Genomic DNA, 27603 nt, shown 5'->3' on the forward strand with positions numbered 1-27603 from the left:
TTATCAGCAAGGAACGAATTATTTAGGCCCTTGTAAGGGGAGAGGAACAGGTCTGTCAATAAACTTTCTAGTATTGAGGAAATTTCATTTGACTGGCTTAAGGTTACATTCCTGGGGAGGTTCCTCAATTCAACCCAGATAATCTAACTCCAATTTTTCATTCCACTGTAGCCTCTCTCCATTAGGGAAGGATGTGCTCCTTCCAGGGGGGCTCTGGATGTAAAGAGAATCCAGTAGCGACTTTAAAGTGAGAAAACTGGGCAGACACCATCTTAATCAGAGGATCAAGGTTAACATTACTATTAATAGAATATAAACGTTTAGGCAGGCAAGCAAGGCAGGCTTTGGAGTCACAATCCAGAATTCCAGTTTGCACTCTTGCCACTGAATGGCCTCAAGTTCATCACTTTTAGCCTCCATTTTACTATCTGTAAATAGAAATAATCATCCCTGAAAGTGGCCAGGAAGACTGACAGTTGCATGTGGCATATCTAACCAAGATTGGGACACAGTAATAAATGTTGATAGTTGTCCTGGGACTAAGTGAATATAGGTGTGGTATTGGTTGCTAGGATAGGGAAGACAAACAGAAGAGCAGGTCTGAATTACATGAGGAAAAATAACAGTATGAGTGTTTTCAGTGATTTGTAGGTATGACTGCAAATTCTCAAGGTCCTGTCCTGTGGGGTGCCTTGAGGAAACCCTCTTGCCCACAGCAACTTTGCTTAATGGGAACCTGTTAATAAGGGACACTGTTCTTCTGAGGTCTTCACTGAAGACCCTCTTCTCCTAGCCAAATAGCAAGATGATCATGGAATCCTGCCCGCAAATGTCCTGGCCACAGAGGAGCCCTACAGACAAACAGACTTGATAACTGAAATTGGCTGGGAGTGACAGCAATTTCTGTTCTGGAGTTACGCAATAGGAGACATTTCCTAGAAGTCCAGATAACAGGGTCAGTTGGCCACAGCTAGTCTTGTTTGATGTTGTTTTGTATGGTTTGGGGCCAGAGAGCCAAATGTAAAAACAACTACTTCCCATGGAAAATTTCCACATGCTGGGAGAGATCAGTTCCCCCCATCCCTTTTCTCAGCCACACTGAAACTAGATCATTCTAGCTGCTTATTTGAAACATTAAACAGGATAGGGTCTACTTCTCAGGACCTGGGAGGGAACTGCAGTTTCTGTCCTCTAGTCACTGTTAGTTCAGCATTAAAAACGAAACCAAAAAACAAAACAAATCCCCTTAGCCTCTCACCACTGGTTCTATTTTAAATGAGAGCATGGTTTCTTAACAAGAAAAAGGTCTACTGAAGCTAGAGAGTAGGACAGCATTTTGAGGTTAATCTTGGTAACGAACTGGTGGTTGTCTACTCAGCACCCATGCTGGGGTCCTGTTTTAGAGCACCTTTAGTTGTCTTAGAAAAGCAGATGTCTTCATTTTGGTTCTTTTCAACATAGGGGACAAATCCAGTCTCATCCCAGTAGGTCTTTCCAGTTTTTTCTACCTACTCCACAGTACAGACAGGTTATAACCTGCCCACTCAGAAAAGCAGAGAGGCAGAAATCCATATGACTCAATCATATAGAAAGAAGGCTTCACTGTAGTTAGGGAATACCTCCCTACTCAAACTAACAGAACGGTGTGCAAATAAAGGACCAAAAAAGTTTAATTATAAATGCAGTCTTACATCTTTTAAGGAAATGCAAGTGAGGCAGCCCCTTGAAGGACCTTTATAAGAGCACTTGACTCCCTGTGATATTTGTAGAGTTACCTGAGTATTTGAAATTACAGTTCAAGAAAACAAAGGAACTCCAATACAGTAATATACAATCCAGTGCTGCCATTCCCGGTTTTTAGTAAATGAAAGCATACCATATATACAAATACTTTTGTATACAACTCTAATAAGAGAAAAACAAAAAATAAGGGGGGGCTGGAGATACCAACAATATTAAGTAGAAGTAATTAACCTAAAGGAGTTCAGATGGAATTATATCCAAAACAAGGAGGGTGTAGAAATAGAGTAAGTCTAATAACCCCATGAGTCACCCCTGATAACGTTTTAGATTATTAACCAGATAAATAAAAAGTGGCAGAGTGGGCTTGACTGAAATAATTCATTTAGGATGAGATCTTTGTGGGCAAGTGAGTCATTTTTCACTTAAATTTCCGAACCACTGACATTGATGTCAATCTCTTGATAAAAAATTAATACCTGAATTTTAAATAGAGTTATTGTAAGTCTTGTGAAATTATATTCTTCTGCACTCTGATACAAGATCATAAAAGACAGAGCAGGAATTTATTGTTATGAGCTGCTGGATCAGTTTTAAACCACTCTATCTGATAACAAGTGAGATCCTTCCCTCCTGACCCAGGCTGTGAAATGCTGCCTTCCCCAATTACCCAAAAGAGCAGAAGAATAAGGCAATTGCTCATTTTACTTTGTTTTTATTTCAACATAACATGCAGTAAAAAAAATTAACAGGGTTTATTAGCATTTACAATGCTTACAAAGAAAAAGGACTCTAAAAGCAATTTAGTTCAGATTTAAGAAATCGCTCTAATTGAACACTTACAATAAATCTATTTCCAAATGTTCAGTTTGGACCAAAATTTAAAATAGCATTTGGTAGGTATTTATGTTTGCTGTCTATCTGTCGTATTTTTATATAACCTCTGATTCTTGGGATATCCAGCCCCCATTTTCCTAACACAGCAGGGAAGACATATACATGTGGCCACTTAAATTAAGGAAGAAATGGAGTAAGGGAGATCCCAGGCTGCAAAAATATATACAAGCATTTACCTTTTCCAGAACTAAACGTTTCTTCCATAAAAATATTAAATAGCCAAGCCCTATAGAACTAGGGCCAGGGCTACTTCAAATATAACTATTCTGTATTTTAAAAATATAGGGCAGAAAGCCTTTTGGGTGATATTTATACATTTTCACACAATATTTCTAGGTCCCTAAATGAATCATCAAGCATTATGTAGAACAAAAAAAGGTCTACTTTCTTACATTATTTAATTTAATCTCATAAATCTCTAGTAAATATTGTAGATAACTACATTTTAATGAGAATTCACCTCCACAGTAAGTCTTTATAGAAGGCTTAATCTCCATAGCCATATATTACCAAAGTTCAGATTTATATAATGAATGGATAGTTGGCAGACATTCGCTCTGTAAGACAAAGCAATAGCATTTTCCCCCTACCAACAAAAAGGCAGAGTCCCTACTTTGGAAACAACTAGGGCTTTTAGAGACCATACATTTCCTGGAGTATATGGAATAAAAAACAAAATAAAGATAGGGTTAGGGAGAACCTAATCTCCCCCTTTACACTGACAATTTCTAGATGAGGCAACCCTTTAACTCACTTAAGTCTGCTTTATGATGGCAGTGTTTTAGAGCACAGGTACACAAGTTTAAAAATGTTTTTGTTGTTGTTCCAGGATGTAAGAGTAGTTAGGGACAAAGAAAAACCATTTTCCTTCCAAATGGAACAGGGGTTTGCTACTCTGCTTATTTTTGGCTCAGTGCTACTTGTTCATGTTATGCTACTGAAACCTGCTAAAGTCCTGTTTCACGAATTATGAGGCTGTCCTCAGGGTTTAGCTGTGATGGGCTCTCAGTTGACTGAGGCTTCATCCCACTATCCATAAAGTCAAATCCCTGACAGCAGCCTTCTTGACGTAGTCTAAGTTAGGCCAAGTTAAAATAATTAACTACAGAGATGTTCAAAAGTGCACTAATCAGATACTAATGGAGCAGGATGAAATTAAATAGTCATGGGGGAAAAAAAAGGAAAGCCTGTTAAAATTTTTAGGAGTGAAGAGAGTATCCAATTCAGGACAATGTCAAGAATGGAAAAGACTATTCCAAGGTGTCAGAGAAATAAGTTTGAAGACTTTTAATTCATACAGAGAATACATTTCTGTGGTTACTAGAAATGTATTGCTAGTAAATGTATTACTCCCTTCTTTTTAGCCAGTACCACAGCTCTCCCTCCCTAATGAAAATGTAATTTAGAGAATGTTTCACTGACCTCTTTCTTTGGGTGTAAAGTACTCTAGTTATAACTTGAACTCCTTAGCAATAATTAAATATAACTGAAGTTGCTGGATTATGATAAAATTATAGATACAATTTATATATAGGAACATACAAAAATTGTCAATGATGGCCTTTGATGAATTTATCTAAATTAATTCCAATTCTAGATTAAACTTTTATAAATTGACCGTGAAGGAAGCACAGTGTTAATATTGTTTGTAAAGTTTAGTATTTGCAAGGCAATTAAAACAAACTTCCAAATGAAGAAAGTTATAGGGTCATTTGCAGGCTGGGACCAACTTCTCCCTGAATTCAAAGTAACCAAACTACTTTGTAGAGCGATGCAAGAGTCTTGTATCACTTTCCAACGATACCAGCAAAATGATGCATGAATTCATGCTCCGGAAAGGAAAAACAACAGTCAGGCCAGGCTGAAATGAGAGGGAGAGCACAAGCCAGAAGTTCACTCACATCCCCAGAAGCTGGGCTGAGTTTGCACTATTAATAAATACCTCTCACCAAGAGGCTTAAGGTCTTAATATTTCATTTACCAAGGGACGTCCCTGAATATATGCAGAAATCTCTAAAAGAAAAAAATCTACTTCCAAGTGAGACTTTTGACACACATATACAAAATTGTTGTTAAGGTAACAATCTAGTGGAATAAGACAAGGCAGATTTCATTGCTGTGTTAAATCTCATGTTAAGTAAGATTTGACTAGTCATTTGCAGATCTGATTTCTGGAAATATTGAGTAGAAATCCAGAATCACTGGGAGATAAATCTCAATGATAACATTAATTTACTTACACTCAAATAACTCTCTAAACAGTCACAGCCCAATTTTACAACAAGATGTGCAACAGAGAAGGAAAAGGACAGACATTGCAATTAAGTTCTTGTCCTTTGGTGGCACAAGTTCTTGGAAGTTACTCTTGTCCAAATCCTTCTGTTTCTTCAATGGCAAATAACAGCTTTTCCTTCAGTTGTTCATAGCTCTTGTAGGGTGGCAGGTCCAGGCGATTAAAACTAAAAGTAAGAATTGTTAGCTTGAGAAAAGGAAATATACAAAGAATCATATGAGCAGTGTAGTATATAACAACAGTGGTTTTAAAGTCAGGTAAAAATGAGTTCAAATCCCAGCTCTGTCACTGGGCCTTTGAACATTGCTTTTACCTTTCTCAATTTTGGTTTCTTCTTTGGTAGCATGGAAATAACAATATTTACCTTTTAGGATAGAATGAAGAACAAGTGTTTATACAACACAGGGGCAAGAGTTAGTCCTCTCATACTCTCCTTAATCTAGATTAGTGGTCAGCAAACTTTTTCTGTGGAGGGCTAGACAGTAAATATAGGTTTTAAGTACAGATCTTCCCTGACTTATGATTGGGTTACATGTGGATAAACCCTATGATAAGTTAAAAGTATCATAAGTAAAAAATGCATTTATAAATCTAACCGGCCAAACATCGTAACTTAGACTACCTTAAATGTGTTAAGAACACCTTCATTAGCCTATACCTGGGCACAATTATTCAACATAAAACCTATTTTATAATAAATTGTTGAATATCATGTAATTTATTGAATAATGTACTCAAAGTGAAAAACAGAATGGTTGTATGGATATAGACTGGTTTAAATACACTGGTTGTTTACCCTCATGACTGCTGGCTGATTGGGAGATACAGATCACTACCATTGCCCAGCATCATGAGAGAGTATCATACATATATTGCTAGCCAAAGAAAAGATGAAATTAAAAATTCAAAGTACAGTTTCTACCAAATGCATATTATTTTCACACCATCATAAAGTCAGTCAAGAAATCTTAAGTCAAACCATCTTAAGTCAGGGACTGTGTACTACTTTAAGAAACAATTTTCTGCTTTAGTATCTAATATTCTAGTCCTACTGAATTTCTCTGTCCTATTCTTAGCTGTGAGGTCTTAAAGGGCAACTTCTAATTTGGGGCTACATTATTATCACCTTCATAAGGCACTGAGTTTGCCATTAAGGTTTTGGGCCTTCTGCTATATTTTAAGGGTAAGGCCTAGGCAGATGTTTGACATCAGAAAAAATAATGCTATCCACAAAGGGAAAATAAATCTATAATTATAACTTTTGTTACTTCTTGCAAATGAAAACGTGGAACTTGACAAACTAATGGGGCTGGGTTTTGTGTGTGACTGAGAAAAACTGTTCACAGGAGTATAATGGCACAGTCTGTTCCAAGTTTGAAAAAAAGACGAGGTCAAATAAAAAATGTGCATGTGTACAAGATGAATGTACAAAAATCAACAGTATTTCTGTACATTAGCAATAATCTTAACAACCTGAAATGAAATTAAGAAAACAATTCCATTTATAATAGCTTCAAAAAGAATAAAGTATCCCCCAAAACTGATCTATACATTCAAAGCAATTTGTATCAAAATCCCAGTTGACATCTTTGTAGAAATGGACAAGCAGATCCTAAAATTCATACGGAAATCCAAAGGACTGAGAATATCCAAAACGATCTTGAAAAAGTTGGAGAATTCAAACCTCCTAATTTCAAAACTTATTACAAAGCTATAGTAATCAAGACAGGGTACCACCATTAAGGAAAGACAAACAGATCAATGAAATAGACCCAGGAATCCCAAAATAAACTCATGTATTTATTTATGGTAAATTGATTTTCAACAAATGTGGCAATGTTATTTTTTAAAAACCACATGTATGTATATGAATCAAAATATAAAGGAACAGACACTAAAACAAATATAAAGGGCAGATGGGGAAAATAAAGGAATATCCAGCAAGATTACTGAAATGTCTCACAAAATACAGTTCAAATATTGTTGATGTTAGGTGGGATTTCTACATATTGTATTTTGAATTAAAATTAGGGTTGTTTTTAGTTCTGTACATTTTTGGAAATGTGGTTAAGCTACATTTATAATAAGAAAATATTTGTTCTCCCCAAAACTATGAAAAGTTGGTATCTTCTGCTTTCAGAGAAAAGTTAAAAGTTTTCCTAATATCATTAAAAAAAAAAAAAATCCATGGCTAGGAAAAGGGACTGACTGCAAAGGGCCATAAGGAGTCATTCTGGAGTGACAGAAATAATCTAAAATTGGTTGATGGTTACTACTCTGTAAATCTTCTAAATATCACTGAATTTAAATGGATAACCTTATGACCTTAGTTTTACTGTATATAAATTATGCCTTGCTATAGCTATAAAAAAATAATTCAATACCATGGGAAAAATATTTCATTTCTAATTTCCAACAGGCTTTAGTATCTACAGGGTAATTGGAAAAAAGATATTTTCTCTACTCTTTCTGATTTTACTTACCACGTATGACTTCTGGGTAACCAATTTTCTTTCCCAACTTTTTCAATGCAGAATTTTTGTGGTCCATTACTCCCTAAAACAGTGAAATCATCAACAGTTTGACACTTGGTGGTTCTCAAATTGTGACCCCCTCAGTCCGGCAGCATCAGCATCACCCAGGACCTTGTCAGAACCACAACTCTGGGCTCCTGGGTATCTCAGTCGGTCAAGCGTCTGACTCTTGATTTCAGCTCAGGTCATGATCTCAGGGTCATGAAATCAAGCCCTGCATCAGGCTCCGTGCTCAGTGTGGATTCTGCTTGGCTTTCTGGCTCCCCCTCTACCCCTTCCCCCACTTGTGCACAACACTCTCTCTCTAAAATAAGTAAAATCTTTCAAAGGAAAAAACCAAAAACAAACACAAATCCATAGGCCCTAACCAAAGCCTACCGAACTGAATCAGAAACTTTGAGATAAGGCTAAGCAATGTGCGTCTGAACAGGCTTCCAAGTGATTCTGAAGAGTGCTAAAGTTTGAGAACCATTTTGTTAATGTATGCCCAAGAGAAGAAAATGCAGTTTTATCTGGCATTACTTTGCCAGAATAACAGAATGCTATAACTAATATACCTCACCTAATAACAGAACACCGAAAAAGCTTAATTTTAGCTTTAAACACAACAGGAAAACTACAACCGTCTTATACAATAAAGCTTGATTTAAATATAATCTAGTGAATTCAATATTAACAGTGCTTGTGCTTATAGGTCCTGCAGAAACCTTATACACTTACAACCCACTTCTTGTCTCTCCTCTCAGTTACCTTCTGTTGTCAACAGAGTGAATGGTGATCCTAAAGCACGGGTTTTCTAAAAGGTCACTACCAATCCCTAGAAAGTATTTATTGGTAGTTACAATGATTGGTGGTGTTACTGGACTTTAGAATGGGCCAGGCAAACTAAATGTTGGCAATGTGTGGGGCAGTCATACTCAAAGAATTTTCTCATGTCCTCATGTCCCCCTTGACCAGTACAAATACGCACTGGTAGTACTTCTGATTGAATAACATCAAAGTATTTGCACAAGTAGTTAACATGAAAAGCCCAGTAAGATAGGAAATGGTGATTATGAAAAATGATAGTTAAAATTATTAAATAATTAAACTCAAAATTACATTAACTCACTCTGAACATTCTCTCTAGTCAATATATTACAGCATTTCTAACCACAAAGAATGGAACATTTTAATAGTGCTAATTAATAAATAACAGAAGAGTCTGGATTGCATTAAAAAGACAAGAGAATCAAATACTAAAAGAGAAAAATAGAAAATGAAGGGATCTTAGTGAATTTCACCAGTAAAGCTATCTTACAAATATGTCATATCATCCTAAGTGCTTTCTAAAACTTTATGGAATGGTAAGACATCAAGTTGTATACATTATACATACTGAAATTATTTTTAGGTTGCCTGTTTTCAATCTTATTCTGACATTGCCCCTAAACCACACAAGTTTTATGTGGACTCTTGCACCTATGTTCCTATTTTCAACCCATTTCAACTTTCAAATAATATGGTCTCCGAGGACTTTTTATGTATCAGTGGAATTTCATCATAGATACTACCTCATTTTTCTCCACTTTGATCATCTCTAATTTATTCTGGCAAGTCTATTATCCCTACTTCATTTAGATTATTTCCCTGTTTTTCTTTCTTTTCTAAGTAGGTTCCACACCAGCATGGAGCCCAACGTGGGGCTTGAGCTCACAACCATGAAATCAAGACCTGAGCCGAGATCAAGATTTGGATGCTACACTGAGCCACCCAGCTGTCCCTCCCTCTTTTTCTTATCATACTTAAGTCTATTATTTCTTGCCCTTTCTTTTCTTTTAAAGGTTGTATTTATTTATTTGTCAGAGAGAGAAAGTGAGCAGACAAGAAGGGGAAACAGCAGGGAGAGGAAGAAGCAGGCTCCCCGCTGAGCAGGGAGCCTGACACCAGGCTGGATCTCAGGACCCTGGAATCATGACCTGAGCCAAAGGCAGATGCTTAACCAACTGAGCCACCCAGACGTCTCTATTTCTTGCTCTTTCTGTCTGTTCTTTCATATTCCAGTGTTTATTATATAGAAAGCTTTCCTATCTTATCTTAAACCCAAACCTTTTAAGTAGGAACAATTACCTATTAACTAGTGTCTTCTAACAGTTTTTCCGAAATATACACTGACTAAAATAAGTATTTCATTATAAGTCACTTTTTAAAAAAATTAACATATAATGTATTATTTGCCCCAGGGTACAGGTCTGTGAATCATCAGACTTACACACTTCACAGCACTCATCATAGCACATACCCTCCCCATAACCCAACCACCCTGTAAGTCACTTCTTAAAAATTTTAGTTAGGCTAAGTTTTTGTATTTTTTTTTGAGATTGTAGGTACTTTTATTTCATGTCTACCAGTTTTATTCCAGAATGTAGAGGATATTATAAATATTTGTTACAGAAAAGGGATGTTAGATTTGTCAAAGTTGAAATCCAACACATTACAGTGTTATATACATTATTCTTATAACTTCCTCCTCCTACACTGAGTGGAAGGTTAAACCAGATGGCCTCTAAAATTCTATGAACCACATTCTCCTCTCTGCCTTCCACAGGTATCCTCCTATATTAGATAGCTCCATCCAACCCCAAATATTATTCCCAAGAGCAGATCTAGTTGTTATCTCTTAAATGATCAGATTTCTAGTTTATACTGAAACTTATGCCACTTTTTTCCTCATTATGGTTACTACCTTACTTCCTGACCCACCAACATGGTTTTTCTTTTTCAAATTAAGATAGCATTCTCAAAAGGTACCCCTCTCCAAAAATTTACTTGGTAATAATAAACCTTCTCTGAGACTTCTCTAGAGCTGGATTAAAAAATCTCCTTTCAATATTGCTTCTGAGAGACTAGAATATTTATTTCTCCTCTTCCCTCTCTGGCTCTAAGTCCTTTAAGTTTGCCTCTAGGCTATTTCTGTCTCATCCCTAAATACAGGTGTTTCTAAGCATCAGTCCTCTACTCTTTGTATTCTATTTCTGCATTAGCCAACCTATTCTAATAGCTTCAAGTGTCACTGCTCTACTCATACTTTGGCAACACCCACTCAACTGTCCCTCTGGCTTCCTGGTATTCTTCTGGTTGCCTGGCTATCACCTTGAACTCGAGGTTCTAAGCCATTCATTATCTTCCCTCAAAACCTCTAAACCATGTTCTTTACACTTTGTAACTTCGCCATTTCTCCATTTTTCAAAACATGGTTTTATCCTTGACATTCTTCCTTTATAGCTCATCTTCTAATTTCTAATCAAGTTCTGTTGCTACCTTTGGAACTTCTCTAGCATTTATCCCTTCTTTTCCATCCCTACCTCCATCTCCTAAGATTAACTGCTCCAATATTTTCTTCCTCTCTTCAGGGTTTCCCTTATCCTTTAATGCATGCTATACCTTGCTATCAAGTCTTCCTAATATGCAGCTTCAGCAAGTTTTCCTCTCTTCAAAAACTTCCACAGCTTCCAATACCCTCAGAGTAATGGCCAAAATTATTCTGGTCTGGCTTTTAGTCACTGTATCCAAAATTGCCTACTTAGTTCTTCAGTTCTCCTTCAGCTGAAACAGACTTAGGGATCATAACTTCTGTTCTCCTGTGGTACTTGGCATAATGCTGGTGTTAAAGATTTGAATTTACTTTATTATCAATCACAAAAGTATTTTCATGGTCATTCATGTCCAAACAACACACATTTTGATCAGTGAATACCATGTGACAAGCACTATGTGAGGCACCAGAAATAAAAAGATGAAGATATGGATCTGTATCTCAAGGAGCTCCAGGTATAATAGAGAAGACTGTTAAACTCATCATTAAAATATAGTATAATACAATCAAAAGTGCCTGGCTCATAGGAGACTCTAAAATGTTTACCAATGACTGAATGACCAAACAGATTTACATATAGAATATTGCTATCCTATGAAGTTAAAATGTGGAATCCAGCCTTAGGTTAAAAATTTCTAGGGGTAAAGACTACAAAGTGAATTAAAAGTTTACACAAATCCAGGATAACTGTGACTGGTTAGGAAAATGTCTATTCTTTGTCATTTCTGGTAAGTTTTATAGACACTGATTTGATATAACTGTGTGGTAATTTTCTGTATAGGAAAAGTGATCCTGTATACACACCCATGAGGTCAGCAAATCCTCCAACTGGCAATCGGCAGGTTCCAGTAACAAACTGCAGAAGTCTCATTCTCTTCTCATTATCAATTTCTTTAACAAACTGTTAAAAAAACATACACACACACGTAAAGAGATATATAGGTCCTATGTTACGTTTAGCATAAATAAGAATGATAAACAATCATTTCAAATGAACTCCCAGTGTTAGATGCACTAGATAATGACTATACCCCACCACTGTGGATGGAGGAACTTCTCCATGTTTGTCGAAGCCCTGCCAACCTTCCCCGATATAAATCTTAGGACCATATCCTTTTAGGGAGACAGAAAAAGGAGGGTGCCCTGGGCCTAAGAGCTCCCTACTCAAAGTCTCAAGATGAGCTCTTTTAGAGAAGCCCCTTATTTTACCTCCCAGATAGGCTTGTCCTATAGGATACTCATGTGGTTACACAGGACACAGAGCTTGAGTGAGTATGGACTTTTTTAATTTTATGAACACATGAAATCAAGCTCCTAGAATTCTGATCCAGATATATCTCAATAACCTCCTTCTCTTAATGTTTGCTAGGTTTTGGTGTAGCTATACACTATCAGAATCAGGTGGCTTCCAACTCCTACAACTCTGGCTCAAAACATTAGGTTTATGGAAGATGCTTTCCAGCCTGTAGCACAAATGTTTTGACTCAGCCAAATATTTTTTGTAAATAATTTGTATCTTATTGTACTACAGTCAAGTATTTTAAAATGCTAATTCTATTTGCTATAGAAGCTCAGTTCATCTGAGTTTCTTATTAATTTCTTTTTTTTTTTTTTAAGATTTTATTTATTTATTTGACAGAGAGAGAGAGAGAGATCACAAGTAGGCCGAGGGGCAGGCAGAGAGAGAGGGGGAAGTAGGTTCCCTGCTGAGCAGAGCTCCATGCGGGGCTTGATCCCAGGACCCTGAGATCATGACCCAACCCAAAGGCAGAAGCTTAACCCACTACCACTCAGGCACCCCCTTATGAATTTCTTTATATAGGTAACAGACATCTTTTAAAATTTTATTTTCTTATTGTGGTAAAATACATATAATTTTTCATTTTAAGCACACAATTCAATGGCATTAAATATGTTCACACTGCTAAATAGCTATTACCACTATTTCCAGAACTTTGTGACCCTAAACAAAAACTCAATTCATGAAATGTATCTTCTCATCCCCCAACCACCCTTGTTAACCTCTGTTCTACTTTGTCTCTATGAATTTGCCTATTCTAGATACCTCATATAAACGGAATCAGGGACTCATACAATATTTGTCCTTTTGTGATTGGCTTATTTCACTCAGAATATTCTTAAGGTTTACCCCTGTTGCAGCCTGTCAGAATTTCCTTTCTCCTGAGGGTTGCTGGAGTAGAAGGGGGTGGGAGGGATGGGGTGGCTGGGTAATGGGACACTGGGGAGGATATAAGTTGTGGGGAGCATTGTGTATTGTGTGATGAATCACAAACCTGTACCCCTGAAACAAATTATAAATTATATGTTAATAAAAAAAAACGAACTTCCTTTCTCTTTAAGGCTGGATGATATTCCATTATATGTGAAAACCACATTTTGTTTATCCATTCACCTGTTGATGGCACTTAAATTGCATCTACCTTTTCGCTATGGTGAGTAACGCTGTTATGAAGGTAGGTATAGAAGTATGTGTTTGAGTCTTGCTTTCACTTCCTTTGGGTATACCTAGGAGAACTGCTAGATACGTTACTTTATATTTGCCTTTTTTTTTTTTTTTAATATTTTATTTATTTATTTATTTAACAGACAGAGATTACAAATAGGCAGAGAGGCAGTCAGAGAGAGGAGGAAGCAGGCTCCCTGCCGAGCAGAGAGCCCGATGTGGGGCTTGATCCCAAGACCATGGGATCATGACCTGAGCCGAAGGCAGAGGCTTTAACCCACTGAGCCACCCAGGCGCCCTTATATTTGCTTTTTGAGGAGCCATCAAATTGTTTTCCACAGTTGTGCACCATTTTACATTCCTACCAGCAATACAAGAGAGTTCCAATTTCTGTACATCCTCAACAAGGATGATTATTTTCTGTTTCTTGGTAATAGCCATGACAGTAATGGATATGAAATGGTGTCTCACTGTGGTTTTAATTTGCACTTCCCTAATGGATTAGTGATTTGAGCATCTTCTCATGTGCTTATAGCAAGCTTTTTTTTTTTTAAAGACACACCACTGTGATTCCAAACCAGGTCGCTCCCTTAAGTTTTGCCTTCTGAACATTATATAATTCTTAATGAGGTATGAATGATGAAAACCATACTTTAGACAGTTCCATAAAATTCCAAAAGCATTTAGATCAAATGCAGGGGAATCATCATCTGAGGTTGTCTTATACCCTGGGCAAAGGTAAAAGGTGTGTGTTGCTTAATCAGCAATAGTTTTTAAAAATGTTATAATCTTTTTAAAAAAATTTAATTCCAGTATAAACATGTAATATTATATTAGTTTCAGGAGTACAATATAGTGATTCAACAATTCTATACATTACTCAGTGCTTGTCACGGTAAGTCTACTCTTAAACCCCTTCACCAATTTTACCCATTCCCACAAGTCCACTCTGATAACCATCAGTTTGCTCTCTCTAGTTAAGAGTATGTTTCTTGGTTTATATTTTTCTTTGTCTGTTTCTTAAATTCCATATGAGTGAAATCCTATGGCATTTGTCTTTTTCTGGCTGACTTATTTCACTTAGTATTATACCCTCTAAATCCATTCATGATACTGCAAATGGCAAGAGTCCATTCCTTACCCCCCAAATAAAATTTCATTCTTTCTAATGGCTGAGTAATATTTCAGTGCGTGTGGCTGATATACACAAACATTTTATAACACACACACACACACACGCACACATTTTGATCCTTTCATCTATTAATGGACACTTGGGCTGCTTCCATAACTTAGCACTTCCCTAATCTATTCATTTATTATAATGCACAGAATGGAATGAGGGGCCTGAATATACTGGTACATTTTGTTCTGTGACTTTCTTCCATATATGGTAAGCAGTTTCTAAAAAATTATGTTCTGCCAATTGAAATAAACCAAGACAAACCTGCCAAAACCACATGATTTGTTTGCTTGTCCTAGTGTAATGGCGGTAGATGGCATGTCTTTGCCAGTCATTCAAGTCAATCTCTTGCATTCCACATAAAAGGACCTTTGGAGATTAAAAAAAAAAAAAAGATTTCTTTACAACTTATATAAAACTGCTAGACATAGAGAAGAAAAGACTAATATTCAACAACTTTCAAAAAACAAATTAATCAGGAGGCTTAGGCTTGTAAGGTGTGCATCAAGAACTGTGTCTACATTACTTAAGAAGGTTGAGTTTTCATGGATGGTATCATATATATATATATATACATATTCAGGTAAGTCAGTCATTCACTGTAGAGAAGTTTTGATAGTAATTCTTTTTTTTGGGGGGGTAACTTTTTATTTGATAAATTAATGGACTTTTTAAACCACTAGGGATGCTTCAAAACATCCTGCTAGCATAAAAAATACTATTGCTACTGGAAAGATGAGAAAGTGAGCTGAAAGCAGACACCTGAAGGCATTATTTACCAGCATGCTGCAGAGGAAATAAGAAAAACTCATTACCTCTAATTCCTTTGCATCAAAGTATTGCAAATACTGCTGGGGAAGAATTTCATTAAAGCCCTCAAAGAAAGCTTGTGTCTGTTCTTCAACACCTCGAGACAACCTCCATTCAGCTACCATTCTGGTAAATAAATATTAAAAAAGCTATCAGGAAGTTTAGATTTTACCTTTAAATTCCAAGTGTAAAAATAATTTTTAAAAACTTTATTATGAAAAACTTCAAATATTTATAAAAGTAGGATATAATGAATCCTATGTATATCCCAGCTTCAACACAACACCAATCTATATCATTTTAAACGTAAATAATTCAGCATGTATCTCTGTAAGATAAAGCCTCATTTTGAAAACCACCACAATTCTATTATCACACAAAAAAGTAAATAATTCCTTTATAGCCAAGTATTCAGTTCTCAAATTCTGACTCAATTTAACATACTTTTTTTTTTAAATCAGCATCTAAAAAGGGTTCATACAATCTAAAAGTCTCTTAAGCTTTTAACTTATAGATTCCCCCTTGCAATTTTTTTAAATGAAAATGTTTTTTTTGAAGATTTATTTATTTGAGAAAGAGAGAGGGAGAGATTAAGAGAGAGAGCACGTGTTTGGGGCACCTGGGTGGCTCAGTGGGTTAAAGCCTCTGCCTTCAGCTCAAGTCAGGATCCCAGGGTCCTGGGATCAAGCCCTGCATAGGGCTCTCTGCTCAGCGGGAAGCCTGCTTCTTTCTCTCTCTGCCTGCCTCTTCGCCTACTTGTGATCTCTGTCAAATAAATAAATAAAATCTTAAAAAAAAAAAGAGAGAGAGAGAGCGCAAGCACACGCACGCAAGAGAATGAGAGTGTTTGGGGGCGGGGGGGGGCGGGGACTGACTAAGGGAGAGAGGGAGAGAAAGAATCTCCAGCAGACTCCCTGCTGAGCAAGGAGCCAGTAGAGGGGCTGGATCCCACCACCCTGAGATCATAACTGAGCCACCCAAGCAACCCTTGAATGAAAATACTTTTAGTGAAGATTCTCTACTAAATAGTCTAAATTTCAACTTTGACTTTTAAAAAAGATTTTATGTGAGGGGGCGAGAGAGAGAGAGAGAGAGAGAGAGAGAGAGAGAGAGAGAGAGAATGAACAGGGAGAGAAGCAGAGGGAGAAGCAAACTCCCCTCTGAGCAGGGAGCCCAACACAGGGCTTGATCCCAGGACCCCAGGATCATGACCTGTGCCAAAGGCAGACGCTTAACTGACTGATCCACCCAGGTGCCCCTTGAGGTTCTTTTCAATGACTTGATGTTACATGGCATAGTGATTACAGAGCTGGGTTTTTTTTTTTTTTTTTATTGTATTTATTTATTTGACAGAGAGACACAGCGAGAGAGGGAACACAAGGAGGGGGAGTGAGAGAGGAGGAAGCAGGCTTCCCACCAAGCCGGGAGCCTGATGCGGGGCTCGATCCCAGAATCCTGGGATCATGACCTGAGCCGAAGGCAGACACTTAACGACTGAGCCACCCAGGTGCCCCCAGAGCTGGTTTTTAAAAGAGTGATCTAGCACTATTTTTTAAAAATGAAAGTTCTGTATAACCAAAATTCTCTTCTATCCCTTTATATATAATCTTCAAACTGTGGTAAAACTGAAAATATACCAAGAAAGGGTGTATAAAACCTATCAGTACCCATTAGATTAATTCTCTGTAAAGTTTAGTTTGAGTTAACCTGGAGCATATTCTCTCTACCCTGCTGCCTCCACAAGAATCTGTTCTACCTTCTTATTTTTTCCGCCACTGGACTAGTTAAAAGAAATTTAGATTGTCTACTGAATTTGGTCCTTAATTTCTTGTAATGTAGTCTCTCTATCTACCATTTGGATGTAGCTGTAATTGTTCTCTTAAGGGTTACTGTAACTTACTAGCCTCCACATCTTCTAAAGATTCCTCATTTTCCGTGGCCTCTGAAATGCAGGACATGGCAGAATGGGATATCAACTCTGAGCTGCCTGACAGCACCATCACACACTACACTTCCCTACTTACTACTTGTGACTTGTGCTTTCCAGCCTTCGTATCTCTGCTCATGTCTACAACTAGAAGAAATAATGTCTCCCTCCCTTGACTTCCCATAGCACATTCCTTGTTCCTCTCTCAACATACTTGTAAGGTAGAAAGTGATCATGTCCATGTCCTTGATCAATTCTCATAATGATTAGTAAAAAGGCAAACATTATCTTTTGAAATACTGTCCACTAGTATTACTAGGCAACTGTCAATGCGCTGTAGCCATTGTATGTTAAAAGGAGCATTCTCTCTCACCTGATATATTCCTCTTTATTTTCTTCTGTCACAAGAATATTGCCACCATTAGGTTTCAAATCATGACTCTTGATTTCACCTAAAATTTCTTTATCAACAGAGAAGTACATTTCCAAACCACATTCCTCAATATTGTTTTCTCTGCACAAATGAAATTAACACTATTTGTTAAACAAATTCAATCATAAAATTTTTTTTAAAGAACTGTGTTCTTCAATAATTACTATAAAACTATAGCATCAAAATAAGAAAACTGGAGAGATTATATACTCTTAAGTCATCATATTTTTACCTAAGATATTGGGTGTATTCTGTAAAATCCATCATATTAAAACCCAAGACAAGTTTAATATTTAAATTCAATAAACCAATTACATGCTTACAGTTTGGATAAGTTACCAACACCATAATGAAAGCATATAAGATTATATTTTGATAAATTAAATGGAAACAAACTTACTTAACCCAGATGAGAGAATTGTAAAATTCTGGATCAATAGATTCTAAATCCTTGAGTCCAACTGGTTTGTTCAATATACGTTTATAGAATGGCAAAGAAAAACCTGTGTCTATGAATTTCCCATGGAAGAGAGCCTATATGAGAAGAAAATAATACCACATTTATGATAATTTTATAATAGAATGTTAAATGAATTCTTCCCCTAAAGCTCCCCTGTCATCTATTACGGCACATTTTTGGGAAAAGGGCAAAGATAACAAACCAATCTTAAAATAATGTTTTAATAATGAGAAAATTTCAAATGAGAAGATTAAAGAAACATGCTTTAGTATTGCTGAGCAACAGTTCTCCATCCATACTTACCATGGCAATAAACCTGCCAATAAAACGAAAGTATTTCAGGTGATCTGGATTGATGTAAGAAGCAGGATTAATCTGCAAGCAGTAGTTATCCTTCCCTGCATATTCAAACAGGCAATACATTGGGTTCAACACTTCGTGTGACAAAAGAAAGAACCACTCTCTGAAATCAAAAGAAAATTTAGGGTGAAAAACCATGCCAACAAATCAAAGAACAGTGCTACAAAGATCTCAGGAATCTACACTCCTCAGCTGGTGATAGTTTTAATCCCATGTTGATTTTTAACTGTTTCTGTTCAAACAGACATCTAATTTAGAGAGATGATATTTACATACTGCATATTATATTTCAAAGAATCTAAGACGTCAACTTAAAAGACATCATTATATGATGAACCACTAAAAATTTTTCTAATTATAATTGTGATACATAGTCTAATGTCAGAGCCGTTAAAATGTTAGTCTTAGAATCAATGAAATACTATATAGAGGCAAGTCTAAAATTCACTATTAACCCATGTAGTCAGAGCAGCTGAAAGAAGTCTAGTATTACTCCATCTGTTACTAAACCTCACAGAAATCCTCATCAAATGCCACTGCTCTCTAAATTTTAGGTAAATATGAGAAAACTTCCAATTTCACAAAGACAATAAAACACTTAACTGAAGCCACTCATTCATTAGAAAAATGCTCTGAGGAGCTCTAATTCAGCTGTTGTGAAAATACCAACCAATATTAACACAAGATTATAGTGACTACATAACATGGGTTGGCCTCATAGAACCGTAGGCAGAACAGATCTGGGGCAATACAGGTGATACTACCTTGTGTCTGAGATTTCTTTTTCTTTTCTTTTTTAAAGATTTTTATTTATTTATTTGACACAGAGAGAGAGACAGCAGGAGAGGGAATACAAGCAGGGGGAGTGGGAGAAGGAGAAGCAGGATTCCCACTGAGCAGGGAGCCTGATGTGGGGCTCGATGCCAAGACCCTGGGATCATGACCCTAGCCGAAGGCAGACACTGAACGACTGAGCCACCCAGGCACCCAAGATTTCTTTTCCTGTGAGTTCATGGCCTCTGGTGGTAATGCTGCTTTTACTTCTTAATACTATTTAATTTTCTAATTTAAGAATAAATGATTGCTCTCCTCCTGAACTGCCTTTAACTCATCAAAATTCAGTGTTTCTATTCATATTTACTATTTACCAGTGGTTGCTTCATACATTTTGAAATGTGAACTTTAATATATAACATAAGTAAGAACTAAAATGCAGCCATCATTTAGTGAGCACACAAAAATGGAGGGTCTGAACTAGGTCACTAATAAACACTATTTCTACTCTTCTCAATAATCCTAGAAAACTAGAAATGATTTTTTTTACAGATGGAAGATACGTGCCCGAGGTTGTACTACTGAGTACAGAAAAAGGATTCAAATCCAGTCTTGACTCCAAGGTTCTTGCTTTCTACACGGCCACTGCTATGCAAATATTTAACCTGATAAGCTATATTGTTACGCAACAAGCAAAGGAATTTCTTTGCCACCAGGGTTTGTCCTCTAGGGTTTGATTAGAAGCTCCAATATTAAGAAAGCAGAATTTAAAATTTCAACTCCTATTTTACACAGCTCTCTGTATTCTTAAAGCAGATATATTAATCTCAGTTGGGAATTGAGTGGCTACCATCTGTTATCAGTAATCTGTGATGGGGAAAATAACCTGATCACTACTATAGGGCCTTGTATGCTCACTCTGTGGAAAAAAAAGAGGTGGTAGACTGAAGATGGGCTTCTGGTTTGATGATACAAAGCTTGCATCCATCTTCATTATGTGCCATAGTTTAGTCTCTAAGCCTCATTATTACCTATAAAATTCTTACAGGGTTATCCTAAGGATTAAAATGAGTAATGTGGGGGAAATCACCTAGCAGTCCCTTAGAGAAAGTGCTGAATTAGTGTTTGCTGAACTTCTGTAGCTGCAGAATAAACGCACAATAATTTGCCACATTCATTTTCCTGAAATGTAAGATTGAGAAAATACTTGCAAGCAAAGTGAATGATACCTTTGGAAGAAAGGAACTAAGTTCTGAGTATTCATATTATCACTACCTTGCTACACCTCCATAATCTAAACCTTCTTCTCCTGGAAAAATCACCCACAAACGTCTTCGCAGATCTTGGGGATTGAAGCTCATTATCTACAAAATAATAAAGTAAAAGAATTGGTAAAAGCAGTTATTGAAACATCATTCTACCACTTCCAGGTCTAAAATATTCTTCATTATATGTAACTTGAGTTTCCCGTGACATAGAATGGTGTTCGTGGTCTAGTCAGCAACATACATACAGAAAATACATTAAAGTTTTATATTTTATATAAATATCATATATATCTATGTTTTAATATACTCTATACATAATATTCTTTTAATACCTTTTGACTTATCAGGTTGCTTCTGTCACTTGCTTATTAGAGGAGAGTAACTGTAGGCATGGTCCTTTGTTAGGTCATTTGGGTGGTGAAGGGCTTGGTTTGGTTATGTTTGGATTTGTTTTATAGCCAAAAGTACACATAGCAGCATTTGGCTAACAGAAATGAAAACCAGTGGCTACAGAGAGAATATAGTTAATTTTGGAAACTCATTCTCAGTGGAAACCTATAAATACCTGGAAAAATACTCAAATTTTGTGTCCTACTACAGTGGTTAATAAGAACATCTTCGTGTTTGAAGGACAGCACCATTACTGAAATATAACGAGTAGATGATTTGGGTTTTTCCCTTGTAAAACTATTTAATCACTTGCCTAAAATTTGGCCAAAGGACATTACATGCATTATTTACTTTTATAAAAAAAGTGACAGGGCCTGGACAAAAAGAAGTGGACTTAATGCCACTCTTTTATGAAATCAGAATGAACTCTCACATTAAATATCCAAAGAGGCCCAGTAAGTAACCTGCTTATGCCAGGGCTCACTTCATGTCACTTTCATGAATTCATCTGCTACTAAAAAACCCAGATGTAACAAAAAATTCAATGCTTATGGCAAATATTCTACAAATACACTAGGTTAGCTATATAGCAATACAAATGACAGACAGTAAAGGTTAAAATATTTGTTTTTATTGGTTTGTTTCTTGCTCCCTCTGGCTATTCCTTGTCCCTATGCCTGCTCCCCAAAACCTAAGCTGTTTTTGATCTCTCTCGATGTTCCCCCAAACCTGAGACTGCTCTCCCTTGGATATTTTACTTGTTTTTTTGCCCTGTGTCTGATACTTTAGGATTCCCTGGGGAAAATATCTTTAGATAGTGCCCTTTAACAAATGTCTAATATTAAAAAAATTTTTTTCTCCTGCAATTTCCCCAATGACCAAAACACTTACTACCCCAAACAACTTTATCCACCACTTAGGAAGAAAATTTGATGCTAATTTTGCTATCAGCTCTGTCACTCTTCCAAAGCAAATTTTTCTTGTAAATTTCGGTTTCACATGTATTTGGTGGATACCAAATCTAGGACAACAATTTTAAACAACTGTTTTAGTATCCTCTGGTCTGTTATTCTGCGAAAGTCTTTAGGTTTCAAAAGTCAAAAAATAAAGGGATATTCAATCATGTTTTGTACTTTTCAGCACTGCCATAACAAGTTATGTTCCAAGAAACTGGCCCACCAGAGGCTGACTACACAGTAGTTATGAATATGAAAATTAGAAGCAGGTAATGACTGGAGTTGGGAATGGTCTTGGAGACTTACATTAGATGAAGGGAATCACTCATGATTCTCTAAATGGCCTTAGTCAGGTTCTGCTGCTAAAAAGCTACCTGCTCTTACTTAGCAAGATGCCAACTGGCTTTTCTCTTCAATGTTAATTACAAAGATTCCATTAGGAAATGTACGTAACTGTTTGACCTCCCAACCATCTCAGAAAATTTCCTTTTCCTCTGCATTCATTTTGAAGCTGTAGCTACCACAATTATCACAGGGGCTTGATAATAAAAAATTATGTCCATATCCAGCCATAAAATAAGGATTAAGTGTAAGTTAACAGGTTCTGAGGACAATAAAAATAATTTGTTGACTACTTCTGAAAAAAATATCTTTTTTTACTTTGGTATTGTAACCAATGACCAACTTCTTTCCTACATAAAAAAAAACTTTTGTAAAAATTATAAATGACAAATGCTGATCGTAAAAATGCAAGTAACACAGGCGTATAAAAGCAAAGTCATCCCCTCTTCCTTTCTATCCATCCAATAATGTTCTACTTCTGTCTACCAAAAACCTACTTTTTTAGTCAAATATCTACTTCAAACTGAACACTTAGCTTAGAAATGAAAACCTGAAACTTACCAATTACTTTAAATTATTCTGACATTTCAAAAGCACAAGACATATATACATACAAAACTATCTACATGTTCCTAAATTTTAAGTATGAATACAGATGGCAATACTTAATTTAAGGACTCCAAATCAAAAAGCCAAACTGTTAAGACTTGGAACCAAAAGTGGTTTTGGACAGGCAGCCACGGGGCTGTGGATAAGACAGTACCTGCTGAAAGGAATCTTCAAACAATGTCTTTCTTGTCACTGTAATCTTTATGTGCTGTGGCATGGCCAGTTGCTGAAACGTAAGAATGACTAAGTCAACTCTCTCTATTAAAATAGCCTACTGAAAAACCAAAAGAGTGAAGTTCTATTTACTTTTGTCTTTGCTTAGAGAAAAAAGTAGACTATGAATATGAATCTATTTCAGTAATGTTTAACCATGCATTTGTGAGCATTTATGCTAATTACAGATCATTTGATATATAACAAAAGAAAACAAAAAAAAGAAAAAAGAAAAGATTTCATATGCAGTGCTTACTTAATGAGTCAAATAAATCTTTAATTTTACTTTAAGGAAGCTAACATTACTTTTGCTTTCTTGGGCCCAGTTAATTACATGAGTTTGAAGTTTAAAAATATTCATCATAGTAACACTTTGATTAGTACATTAATTTTACTTAGAACCCACAAAGAAATCATTAATTCAGGAAATATGTGTCAGAAATAACTGATCACATCTGGGAAGAATACTCAGAATGTAAATATAAATATAAATAAATATCAAAGTCATTTATATCAAATGTTAGATATGAAAGGGGCTGGTTACATAAATAAATAAAAAAGAAAGGGGCTGGTTACAATCAGTACATCAGAGAATGCTTTAACTCATTTGTCTGAAGATTTCTGTAATCTTAGAATTATGGGTATATGCTACTCTCCTTGAGTAGCAATTTTTTAAAGATTTTTTTTTTTTTTTTTTTTTAAGTTGTCAGAGAGAGAGCACAAGCAGGCAGAGTAGCAGGCAGAAGCAGAGAGAGAAAGCAGGCTCCCTGCTGGACAAGGAGCCCGATGCAGGACTCAATCCCAGGACCCTGGGATCATGACCTGAGCCAAAGGCAGCGGCTTAACCAATTTAGCCACCCAGGCATCCCGAGTAGCAATATTTTAATTCAAACTGTTTCAAATTTATTCTTCTGGACTACAGAAGCCACAAATGAGCAGATAATTTTTTTTCTTGCCCTAAAAATAGAAAAAAGAGATTCCAATGTTTCCCATTTTACTTGTTTTTCTATGGTTTAATTATTCTCACAATCACTGGTAATATAAGCAACATAACAAAAGAAAGGGAGTACAGGAAAAAAGTCCTGATACTAACCTGACACCAGAACCGGAAATACTGAACTTTTGCCTTGAAATCCCGTACATAGGCTATTTGTGGTCCATTGTCTCTGAGGAGAAATGTTAATATGACATGTATAACAGCTTGTGATATTATAGAAGGAAAGCAAAATACCACACCCCCTCAGTACTCAGTCAAATATAAAAATACTGTAGCATAGCACACTCCTAAACAGCACCTTTAAAAAAAAATTCCCAGGACTAGTTATAAGAGACAGAAATTTAGATCTTCTTAAAGGCATTGTTGGGGGATTTTCTTTTATATATAGTGAAATCTAACAGGACTAGGTAAAGGAAGTTCTATCTGGGAATGTTGCCTGTCCCCAAATCCATTCTTTCCTTTGTCCTTAAATCAGACTTCTGATATCTACCTGGGCAAACTACTACCCAGAACAAAGATTACATTTCCCAGCATGGTTGTGTGACTTAACCATGGTTAATGAGCTGTAAATGTATAGGACGGACTTCCGCGAGGCTCTTTAATTTAAAGAGAGTGAAGTTAGCTAGAGAAGGATTTTTTCTTTCCAATTTGTTGTTCCTCCATATTCCAACCTAGAGTGCACTGATAGCTGAAGTTTCAGCAGTTACCACACACTATGAGGTAACCTTGAGAAAAGAGCCAATGGTCTGGGATGGTAGAACAGAAAGAAAGAAGCCTAGATCATTGATGACACCATGGGTCTTCCAAGCCAGCCCTGGACTTCTTTTTTTTTTTTTTTAAAGATTTTATTTATTTCACAGAGAGCAGGAGAGGGAGGGAGGGGGAGAGAGCGCGACAACGAGCATAAGCAGGGGGAGTGGCACGCAAGGGAGAAGCAGGCTCCCTGCGGAGCAAGGAGTCAGTTGTGGGCTTGATTGATCCCAGGACCCTGGAACCAAAACCTGAGCTGAAGCAACCGCTTAACCTACTGCACCACTCAGGCACCCTACCCTGGATTTCCTTTAAATTCATTTTCTGTATGTTCAATGTAGAAATATAATTGATTTTAGGGGGCGTCTGTCTTGGACAGTAGGTTTGTCTTGGGGTTGTGGGTTTGGGCCCTGCATTGGCTGTAGAAATTATTTAAAAGTAAAGTCTTCCAAAGATAAAGAAAAAGAAGAAAAAGAAAAGGAGGGGAGAGGAGGGAGGAGAGTTCCTAGTAAGTTGGTAAGTGTTCCCACCACTTTTTTATGAAAGAATTTGAATAGGGTTGATATTACTTACAGTTTTGATAAAATGTGGAGGCCATCTAGGCCAGAATTTTCTTTGTGGGAAATTGTTTAATTATGAATTCAATTTCTTTACTAGAGATAGGGTTATTGAGACTTACTATTTTTTCTTGTATTCATTTTGGTAACTTGTATCTCTCAAGGAATTTGTCAGTTTGACCTAAAATATCAAACTTCTTGAAGCACCTGGGTGGCTCAGTTGGTTAAGTGTTTGACTCTTGATTTTGGCTCAGGTCATGATCTCAGGGTCTTGAGACTGAGCCCCACATCAAGCCCTGCATTGGGCTCAATGCTCGGCTTAAGATTCTCTCTTTCCCTTTCCCTCTGCCCCACCCCTCTCTCTCTCAAAAAAAAAAAAAACAACACACACACAGAATTCTTGGCATTAGGTTGTTCAAGTATATACTCTGTTATCTTTCAATGTTGTGTAGGATATGTAGTGTTTTTCACTTTCAATTAATTTGTGTTTTTTTTTCTCTCTTCAGGTTTATTAGAGGTTATTGATACCATTAATCGTTTCCAAGATCCAACGTCTAGCTCTGAGTTCTCTATAATTTCATTTTCATTTTGTTCAAATCTGCTTTTATGCTTATTTCCTTTTTTGTGCTTATTTGGGGTTTAATAAACTTTCTTCTTCTAGACTAAGGTGAAAGCAGAGATCACTGATTTTATATCTTTCTCCTTTTTTTCTTTTTTAAAGATTTTGTTTATTTATTTGACACAGGGAGATCACAAGTAGGCAGAGAGACAAGCAGGGAGGGGGTGGGAAGCAGGTGGAGTGGGGTTGGGAAGCAGGCTCCCTGCTGAGCAGAGAGCCCAAAGCGAGACTGGATCCCAGGACCCTGAGATCATGACGAGCCGAAAGCAGAGGCTTATTTAACCCACTGAGCCACCCAGGTGCCCCCTTTCTTATTTTCTAATCTAATCCTATATAGAGCAATAAAATTTCCCCTGAGGACTATTTTTGTTAAACCCCACAAACTGTGATATGTTGCATTTTTATTATCATTAAATACAATGTTTCCTAATTTCTCATGACTTCATTGAGCTAGGGGTTATTAGTAGTTTGCTTAATGATGGAAAGAAACATATTTCTGTCATAAATGAACCACTATGGTTTTATGGTTTTCTGTTTTATGTAACCAAACTTAACTGAAACTAAAAATAGATGATACTAAAGAATTTATTATTTATTTGCATCCTTAAATAATTTTTTCATTTTTAAAATTTAAATTCAGTTAACATATATTATTGGTTTTTGAGGTAGAGGTCAGTAATTCCTCAGCCTTATATAATACTCAGTGCTTATTACATCACATATTTTCCTTGATGTCTAACACCCAGTTACCCCATCCTCCTACCTCCCTCCCCTCTAGCAACCCTGTTTGTTTCCTATGATTAAGAGTCTCTTATGGTTTGTCTATCTCTGTGATTTCATCTCGTTTTATTTTTCCTCTCTTCCCCTATGATTCTCTGTTTTGTTTCTTAAATTCCACATATAAGTGAGATCATAGGATAATTATATTTCTCTGATTGACTTATTTCACTTAGCATGATACCCTCTAGTTCCTTCCAGGTCCTTGCAAATGGAAAAATTTCATTTTTTTGATTGCTGAGTAGTACTATTCCATTGCATATATATACCACATCTTCTTTATCCATTCGATGGACATCTGGGCTCTCCACAGCTGGGCTACTGTGGACATTGCTGCTATGAATAATGGGTGTAGATGCCCCTTCGGATCACTATATTTTTATCTTTGGGGTAAATAATGATATTTAAATAATTTTTAATTTCATTAAAACCTAAGTGGCCTGAATTTCTAGTTTCTGCTTTGCACAAAGTTTTTTAAGATTTTATTTTTACATAATCTCTATACCCAACATGGGGCTTGAAGGCACAATCCTGATATCAAGAGTCACATGTCCTACCAACTGAGCCAGCCAGGAGTCCCCAAAGCTTTTAATAAGCAGAAATTATAAAATTCAAAAAGCAAGAAGAGATAAACATTGCCCTGATATCAAAGCCAGAGACACTACAAGAAAACTACTGACCAGTATTTCTTATGAACTGATATGAGTCCACAACAAAGTATTAGCAAATTGAATTCAGCAGAATATTAAAAGGAAAGTGGGATTTACTCCTGGAATACAAAGATTGTTCAACATATGAAATGTCAATTCTATACACCAGACTTCAACAACAAAGGCAAAAACCTCCACATGATCATCTCAATTGAGGCAAAAAAAAAAAAAAAAAAAAAAAAAAA

General features: G+C 36.4%; 1 protein-coding gene across 5 annotated transcripts in view; it reads right to left on the reverse strand.

The window, feature by feature from the left end:
• Positions 1–2439: 2439 nt before the first annotated feature.
• The window catches only part of LOC111141415 (itchy E3 ubiquitin protein ligase), a 140575-nt gene continuing 115411 nt past the window's right edge, over positions 2440–27603 (reverse strand). For 4 of the 5 annotated variants that reach the window (XM_022493946.1, XM_022493948.1, XM_022493945.1 and 1 more), the window contains 11 exons: positions 24102–24174; positions 22950–23021; positions 20506–20594; positions 18400–18559; positions 18037–18170; positions 17577–17717; positions 15282–15402; positions 14731–14835; positions 11624–11720; positions 7414–7486; positions 2440–5096 (listed from right to left, as the gene is read on the reverse strand). In XM_022493946.1, coding sequence (XP_022349654.1) covers positions 4997–5096; positions 7414–7486; positions 11624–11720; positions 14731–14835; positions 15282–15402; positions 17577–17717; positions 18037–18170; positions 18400–18559; positions 20506–20594; positions 22950–23021; positions 24102–24174 — 1165 coding nt within the window. In that variant the 3' untranslated portion in view covers positions 2440–4996. Of the gene's footprint in view, positions 5117–7413; positions 7487–11623; positions 11721–14730; positions 14836–15281; positions 15403–17576; positions 17718–18036; positions 18171–18399; positions 18560–20505; positions 20595–22949; positions 23022–24101; positions 24175–27603 lie in introns of all 5 variants that reach the window. The other variant, XM_022493947.1, reaches the window with a different exon arrangement.

This window comes from Enhydra lutris, unplaced genomic scaffold (genome assembly GCF_002288905.1).
Source record: "Enhydra lutris kenyoni isolate GAN:26980312 unplaced genomic scaffold, ASM228890v2 scaffoldscaffold6, whole genome shotgun sequence".
Classification (NCBI taxonomy): Eukaryota; Metazoa; Chordata; class Mammalia; order Carnivora; family Mustelidae; genus Enhydra; species Enhydra lutris.